This window comes from Populus euphratica, unplaced genomic scaffold (assembly GCF_000495115.2).
Source record: "Populus euphratica unplaced genomic scaffold, PopEup_1.0 scaffold528.1, whole genome shotgun sequence".
Classification (NCBI taxonomy): domain Eukaryota; kingdom Viridiplantae; phylum Streptophyta; class Magnoliopsida; order Malpighiales; family Salicaceae; genus Populus; species Populus euphratica.
The window spans coordinates 127084-134894 of record NW_011500078.1 but is presented as its reverse complement, the minus strand read 5'-3'; the positions used below and the strand labels follow the sequence as shown (position 1 = coordinate 134894).

General features: G+C 33.8%; 1 protein-coding gene across 3 annotated transcripts; it reads left to right on the top strand.

The window, feature by feature from the left end:
- Positions 1-3633: 3633 nt before the first annotated feature.
- LOC105108703 (biotin--protein ligase 2-like) lies at positions 3634-6342 on the top strand. Of its 3 annotated transcripts, none has more exons than XM_011003115.1 (4): positions 3634-3762; positions 4618-4684; positions 4982-5058; positions 5577-5817. In XM_011003115.1, the coding sequence occupies exons 1-4, from the start codon at positions 3659-3661 to the stop codon at positions 5617-5619; spliced, it is 291 nt and encodes a 96-aa protein (XP_011001417.1). In that variant the 5' UTR covers positions 3634-3658; the 3' UTR covers positions 5620-5817. The 3 variants fall into 3 exon arrangements, 2 of the variants coding, with proteins under 2 accessions (XP_011001417.1, XP_011001415.1); XM_011003113.1 differs by lacking the exon at positions 5577-5817 and adding an exon at positions 5237-5558; XR_839109.1 differs by lacking the exon at positions 3634-3762 and adding an exon at positions 5904-6342 and having other exon boundaries at positions 4417-4684; positions 5577-5714.
- The last annotated feature ends 1469 nt before the right edge of the window (positions 6343-7811 follow it).

Here is a 7811-nt window from a genome sequence, read left to right as displayed (position 1 = left end):
GATGATGATGATGAGCGCTTGGAGATCAAATATTAATGTAAGGATTAAGCAATAATAATAACAAATGTCAAGGTTAGAGGTTCCACTAATGGTATGTCAAACAAGTATAGTATAAACTCTTATTATTCAATTGGAAACAACACACAAAGGAGGTTCCAATCAGATTATAGATTGTTAACATGATTACATTAGTCATCTTATTCAATTAATGCTAATACTTCTAAATGTCATCAAGCATTTATGATTATAACTTATGTTAACAACAAATCAAGTTCCTTTCATAGCTCAGGTGTCGGTTATACCATACAGTATGGTCTATGAAAGTGCCAAGCATTTGTTGTACCAAGTGTTATACAATATAAATCAAGATTAGTCATTTAACAAGCAAAGTATTAAAGAGTGAACAAGATAACAAATATAAAACATGTTAGTATCAAACATTAAAGTCCATATTAAGTTTATACTATGCTTATTCTTACACCATTAGTGTAACCTTTTCACCTTGACATAATAAACTTAGCTAAACATAATGAAAGAAAGAAAAATAAATAAACAAAACAAGAACATAAACAAGATAAAAGTTAACTAAGTAAAGGAAAGGAAATGAATGGTATAAACTTGATATTAATGAAAGCAAAGCATAAGCAATACAAAAAAAATAAAGAAAGAAAGCAAGAGCATGATTTTGATCTGGAAACCAAGATGCCTAATTGCATAGAAAATGCATCCTTTTATAGGCCAAAATTGGGAACTATTGATTTGATGACTAATTGATAAGTGGGTGGCCAACTCTTGACTTGGTGACAATCCTTATCTTCTCTTGTCTGCCCAAAACGTCATTGATAACATCAAAACTGGAGCCATTTGAAAACATGAAAGTTGTAGGAAATTGTCTCAACTTTCTTGTGTAAAAATTTCAACTCATTTCAAGTTCTAGAACTCCAGATATGGCCAACATACTGAACAGTGCTCAGGCTAGAGGGCAAATTCGAGCTTCTTTGTTATTGCTATAATTTGGACTTGAAAATGGCCTTTTTAGATCTTAGGCTCCATATGAAAGTTATAGGCCTATGTCTTACCTTTCCATCCATATAAAGTAGACCTAAATCTGAGATCTATAGCTTCAGATATGACCCAATTACCGAATAGTGTTTCGGTTTGGATTGCACCGACATCTCTTTTCTAAGTTTGGCCATCCCTTTATCCTTTCAATTTCAGTTCTTAAATTCATCAATCAATCCTTTCATTTATGTGATAGGCCTGCATTTAAAATGAACATTTACCACAAATTAAAGGTATCTTATATTATTAGATATATTATTATAAAACATGCTTTAGTTAAGGAGTTATTGATACTTCAAGTGCAAAATGATGATATAAAACCATGATAAAAATGTACTTTTAAATACTAATCACTAGTGTATATGGTTTGTTCCATTTTGAGCTCTTGTTAACAAACATATTGTGGCATTTAAGGGCTTGCTTCATATTTCTTCCAAGTATTGGTTTGCTATCTCCTAGTCTAGTAAAACAACAGCTGGAATTGACTTCATTCAGAACCCATAAAGCATTTCAATGAGCGAGCTTTTATTAAGTTATCTAAGATAGACTAAAAGGTGTTGATTTGATACTTTCAAATCAGTTAAGGAAGGAATATTTTAACTCTCAACCAAATACTTCTTGTAGTTCTGCTTGAATCAGCTCTTAGGAAATTTTAGAATGGTAAGACAATGGATTGAGATTTTATGGTTTTATTGATGTGAATGGTGGAGTTTGAAAGCAAAAAAGTGAAGATTTGATTGGATTTTTTTTTAATCTCCAAACTTTTGTCTCTTACTAGGGCAAGATACCCTATGAGGTTAAGGTTTTTGTTCAGTTGGTTCTCAATAACATAAAGTCCAATAACTTGTTACAAGTTAGGATTGCTCTAATTATAATGTGGAACATCCAATAAGTACATTCATGATCAAATCAACTAGTCCAAATCTAAGAAAAAGTCTAGACAAGTTAAAGGAGCTTCTTAGCAAAAACAACATAACTTTTAATTTGACTATTGGATCAAACTAAAATTTTACAAGCATATTGTTTCTTACAACCAATTGAGATCGTTTACATGTTCAAATTAGATCTGGAATTGTTTTATTTTTTTAATTGTCCTTGTTATTTTACTTTTCTTATTTAGTTTAGTAATTCTAATGCCAATTAGATTCTATATTGGGCATATAACTTTCAATAAGGATTCATTTTCCTATAAGGAATAGGATATGGTATAGGATTGGTATAAATAGAGTTGTCTGGTTATTTTTCATAACAAGTAAGAGTTATTACAATTAGAGTAATTAAATTAGATGTTTAGCACAAGTTTAGGGTTTGTAAAACCCTGGTTTCTTCCTTTTTGCTAAACATGTTGCGTCAATTAATATCATAGCAAGTTAGCTTGCTTGATGGATAAAGACATTGACAACATCATCCTACCTTGCAATGTAAATTAAGGAGTTGAAGACGTAGAAGCGTTGTGAGGACTCAAGAGGCACCATATAGAATCTTATTGCAAAGATTCGATTGATTAGAACATTCAGTAGTAAACATAGCTAAGTAGTTAGATCAACTACCAAGGGAAGGCATAAACAAGGATGGTGTTGAAAGGAGGGGTGTGCCCAAAGACTTGTCTCAGAGTGGATCAAATCTCAAAGTTGTTCCTCCAATCATACATGGACAACCTATCTATTTGGAGGAATTTGAAGAGGACAAGATTGATTGAGGTTGTGAGGGTTTTGCCTATTACAATAGGCATAGGCCTATAAAACTTTAGCATGAGATGAATGAATTTTATCTAATGGGTGATATCCCTAACTTCAATGTAGATATGGACATAGAAAAATTCTTTGACTGGATTGCTAAATGTGACAGGCTTAAGGAATGCATGAATACCTCAGACAAGATGATAATGAAATTGACCACATACAAGCTGAAAGGTGGAGCTTTTTCTTGGTGAAAACTACATATGGCTATAAGCAAAAGAGAAGGCAGGGCACTTGTTAAATCATGGATGCAAGACAAGTTCCTTCCTTGGGATTATGATCAATATTTATTTTAGTGATATCAGTACTGTTTTCAATGAAATCAATGTATCCATAAATAAAATGTTGAATTTCAAAGGCTGAATCAATGTAATCACCTACAAGAGCTAGAGTCAACAAGTTATAACTAGCTGAGGTTGTTTTCATGCCCAAATTAGGTCTGGAAGTTGTTTTTTCATAATTTTATTTATTTTTCTTGTTATTTTTCTTTTCTTATTTAGCTTAGGAATCTCAATGCTAACTGGATTCTATATTAACCATATAACTATCAATAAGGATTTCTTTTCCTACGAGGATTAAGATTTAAGTCTACAACTAGTGTAAATAGGGTTATCTAATTTATTTTTCAAAGTAGTTAAAGAATTATTGATATTTAGTGTATTAAATCATATATTTCTTTATAGTTTAGCTGGTTTCTTCTTTTTCACCAAAGATTGTGTAAAATTGTAATTCTGTCATTTCTTTTTCTCGTATAATTGCTTTATCAGAAATTTCTTTACAAATAGTTATTTTTTTCTATTGATAATATCATTTTTATTTCCAAGCTAACCATATTACATGTAGTAGTAATAATAATAATGATGATGTCACATTCATCTCTCTATCTCTCTCTCTCTCTTTCAGCATGGCACCCAGGATTTCAAATTCTTGAGGAGCTTTACTATAAAACATGGCTACACAGATGAGATGTAATTTTCAATACTCTCCAGTATTTCACATGATTTCCTCTTTGCAACTCTGTTGTTGTGTTAATGGTTTCCTTTTCTGTGTGTGCTTGTTTACTTTTTATAATGTAAAGGGCACCGGTAATGTTTATAATTGGTTAAGGTTGATGTCCATTCAAATCAATGATGGTTCAGTGGTTTATCATTTCATCACTTCTTTTGAAAGTTTATGTCCAAACAAGTTACGAAGTAGATAATCTTCAAGATGCATAACAAAGGAGATCCATCATGTTCATGTTCTGTAGCCATGAAAAGTATCGAGGTCCATTGAAATTTCAAATTGCTGTTGTTATGAATTTCTCACATCCGAGCATGGTGCTTGGCAAACCCAAAAACCGTTTGACTGAAATTAACAACAGAAGAAAAAAATAAACCCTCTAGTTCTATACGGAAAAGAATATTGTTTAACACACTTTGCTTCATCTAGGATGATGTGTTGTTCAAATCAATGGATCATTAGCTAGCTTCTCAGGCATATCCTTGTTTCAGCTGCTCACATTATCGATTCCCTTTGGATGCCTTCAGCTTATGAGTATATATATATATTACTGCTTGCACATGCTTTTCACTTGTTGATTCCTGATTCTTGTTTTGTTTATATGACTGCTTATGGATCACCAGATTGATGTTCACTTTGCTTTAAATAGTCCTCATAACTAGACAACTGCTCAACTTTCTACAAAAGTCCTCATATTAAACTAGATAACTGCATAACTTTCTATGCTATTGCCTATAATATGCTGATCGGACTTGTTTATATCGTTTAGACAAGCATGTTTTAGCTATGATTTTATTTTGAGATGTTCATGCAGCGGACAGAGAGTTATCATCCAGGAGAAGAATGAAAACCAAGTAGTGGAGAACGTGGTCACCATTCAGGTATGACCTTGTTAAGGTTGATGTCCTAGATAATGTGCTACCTTCTGATTTGAATTCACATTTTGCTCCTAGAAAAACTGTGGAAGAGTTTTATTCTGCTACATATTACTAACTGAAAATTCCACAATCTGATTTTATAATTTCAGTTTCATTCATGATGCAAAGTTTAGTTCCTTAAGCCCCTTGATATGATAGACCTTTAGCAACAGGTGCTAAATAAGAGAAAGTGTCATGCTGCTTGTGCTAGAACCTGAAATGATGTGTTCTAAAGTGTTTAGCTAATTCTTATATTTGCAGGGATTGACATCTTCTGGTTATTTGCTAGCTATTGGTGAAGAGAATCAAATGTGTGAACTTCATCCTGATGGCAATAGGTAGATTGGTGTTACCTTCCAAAATATATATTCTTGTTTATTAAAATCTACACTTTTTTGAAGTTGAATTCGAAGAGAATGAATGGGTTTCTGTGGTGCTAAGTTGTGCATGAGTGTTACTTATTCAACAAAAGCATAGTGCATCATTACTGTATTGATCTATCCTATTCTCTTGTAGTACAAGTTTTCCATGGATCCATGTGCGTCAGAGTGGCCATTATGTTTTTCTCAACCCGGATGTCTTGAGTCCTTGACTTGGTTGCAAATTTGAATGGGCCAGCGACAACTTTCCATGTTTCTGAATTTTTCTGGTCATCAAATAAAAAACAATTGGAAACGATCTGCTTCTGATTGTTGCTATCTGCCATCATCTTCCCTACTTTGACTAAAATATGCTAGGTTTAGTATCATGTAGTTTTACATTTCAGATGAATTGTTTCCATACAGAGAACCTGCCTCATTATCCTCGTAATGGAAGTAATCGCAATATTTTTTTATTTTTTTCTCATTGGCTACAGTTTCGACTTCTTCGAAGGACTAGTTAGAAGAAAAATTGAATAAAGAATATTCCTTAGCACCTTCCACCAGAGGCAAAAGTCATGTTGGAACGGCAGCATAGCTGAAGATGTTTTATGAACTGTATCTCTTACTTTCATGTAATTAAACTACTCTGCCCATAGTTACCTTGAAGATGCTTTGTTTAATTGAGATTTTGGTAAAACTTGTACAGGTCTTTCTTTAGTTCTTTTTTCCCCTGGAGGTGCAATTCCTTACTCATTGATTAGGTCATATTCCTTCACCAAATATTTAATTTTAAATCGTTTTCGTTGCTTTGCGGAGAGCAGGTCGAGATGTATAGCAATAAGCAATCATTTGTTAGGAACCTGGACACTTCTGTATCATCTGTGGAATGATACGAATGAACAACTCCATAATTGATTTGGTGTGTGGCTCATCACTGGAGAATAGATACCTTGACTGTCAATGCAGTCTGAGACTCAGACACTGGTACGACCTTTGAACGAGGTGAATTTCTGTCTTCCTCTCCCCTTTTCTCTCTATGCATTTTGTTTTAGAAGGAAAAGAAAAGTACCCTTCACCCCCGTAAACACTAGCTTCTGCATGGAACAAGATGGTCTAGCCTGATATATATATTATTGGGGTTGCCGTAACCCTTTATGGGGAGCATGTGGCAGACACTGTCTTCATTACAGTGGAATTATATTGAGGTTTAGTCTTGTTCAAAAGGCTGCAAAAGAGCAAGTAAAGATAAGTTCTTTCAAATCTTAAGGGTAAATGAATTAATATTTTTATATAATTCAAGGTCAAGAATCTAGATCCTATTAACTCAATTCTAGTTATTTATAATTCCAAGAGCAGGATTCGCCAATCATCCACAAAATCCTTCGGCTCAGAATTGATATCCTGTGTTCCATATTCCATTGTTTAGATTTCACTCACACTCTCTTGCATAAAGAAGTGTGAAAGGGGCATTTGTGAAAACGTACAGGGAGGTCATTGTGTTTCGAGTGGAGAAAGAAAAAAGAATAGGGTCGGTCAGATGCACAAGCACATGACCAGCAGGCATGGTGGACCTGGTGAGTGAGAGATAGAATCAAATAAAAAGAGGTTAGCACGTGGAACAAGGAAAAAAGATGCTGCAAGTTGGAGTGGTGTAGAAATTGCTCGAGTTCCCTTCTCATCCGCAAGTAGAGTTCTTCAAAACAGCAGCAGCAGCTTGGCGTTTAGTAGCGCGTTGTAGCTCTTATTTTCTGCTAGCGTGTCGTGCTTCTGCCCTCCTTTGGTGCTATTAAGATTTTCTTGTCCACAGGCCATCAATGGAAAAGTGATCGATCTCGCACAAGTTTTCATTCTCTTTTGGCACGTTCATTTTTATCTAAATTATATTAATAATATTCATGTGGTAAGAAGGAGCAATATAATTGCCTCTCGTAATTTTTTTAGTAAACTTCAGCGATAGGTTGAGCTATTGTAGAATTACAAAAGCCATAAGAGTTTAAAAATCTGACCAAGACAATAAATATTGTAAAACTCCCTCTTGAGCAATTTTTCCCTCAAAGACATAGCTTTAGATCCCTTTTATCTATATGCTTTAATGAGTATTTATATCTTTTAACTCCTTTTTTATGGTGTAAGATTAGAGGGTATTTTTATTTTAAGAAGTGCCTTTTAATTATAGTTTAAAATACTTTTTGTTTAAAAATATATTAAAATAATATTTTTTTATTTTTTAATAATTAATTTTTAAGTTAGTATATAATAATAATTTAAAAATAAAAAATAATTTTTAATAAAAAAATATAATTTTAACATCATTTACAAACGATAAGTCCTCAGCTATGGTTTCACTCAGCCTGCTCAAATAGCTGCAACAACACAATTGTCTTATATTAAATCATCCAACTCATTTATGGGATGGAGACATAACAGGCAGGTGAAGATTTTCGTACACCGTCCTCGAGTGCCAAGTCCCCGCCCAAAAATTAGGTCTGGGGGTTGACAGCGTGCTCTAGCCCAGCACACGTGCCCAAAAATTAGGCTGGTGAGCCTAGTGCGCTCACGGGCACCGGGTGCTCGGGGTCCATGCTTTCTTTGAGTCCACAATTTTTAAAAAAAAACATTATGAATATTTACCGATAAAATTTTAGCGGTTGCCGGCATCAGAGATATGCTCGACTCTGGTGACGAATAATTAAGCTCTAGCGAATAACGAAGAAGAGCGGGCAAAAGAG

Coding starts and splice junctions, on each gene's coding strand:
- LOC105108703 (XM_011003113.1), top strand. CDS start 3,659: ATGATGATGTCACATTCATCTCTCTATCTCTCTCTCTCTCTTTCAGCA. Junction 3,763..4,617: donor TATAAAACATGGCTACACAG/ATGAGATGTAAT, acceptor ATGTTCATGCAG/CGGACAGAGAGTTATCATCC. Junction 5,059..5,236: donor CTTCATCCTGATGGCAATAG/GTAGATTGGTGT, acceptor ATTCTCTTGTAG/TACAAGTTTTCCATGGATCC.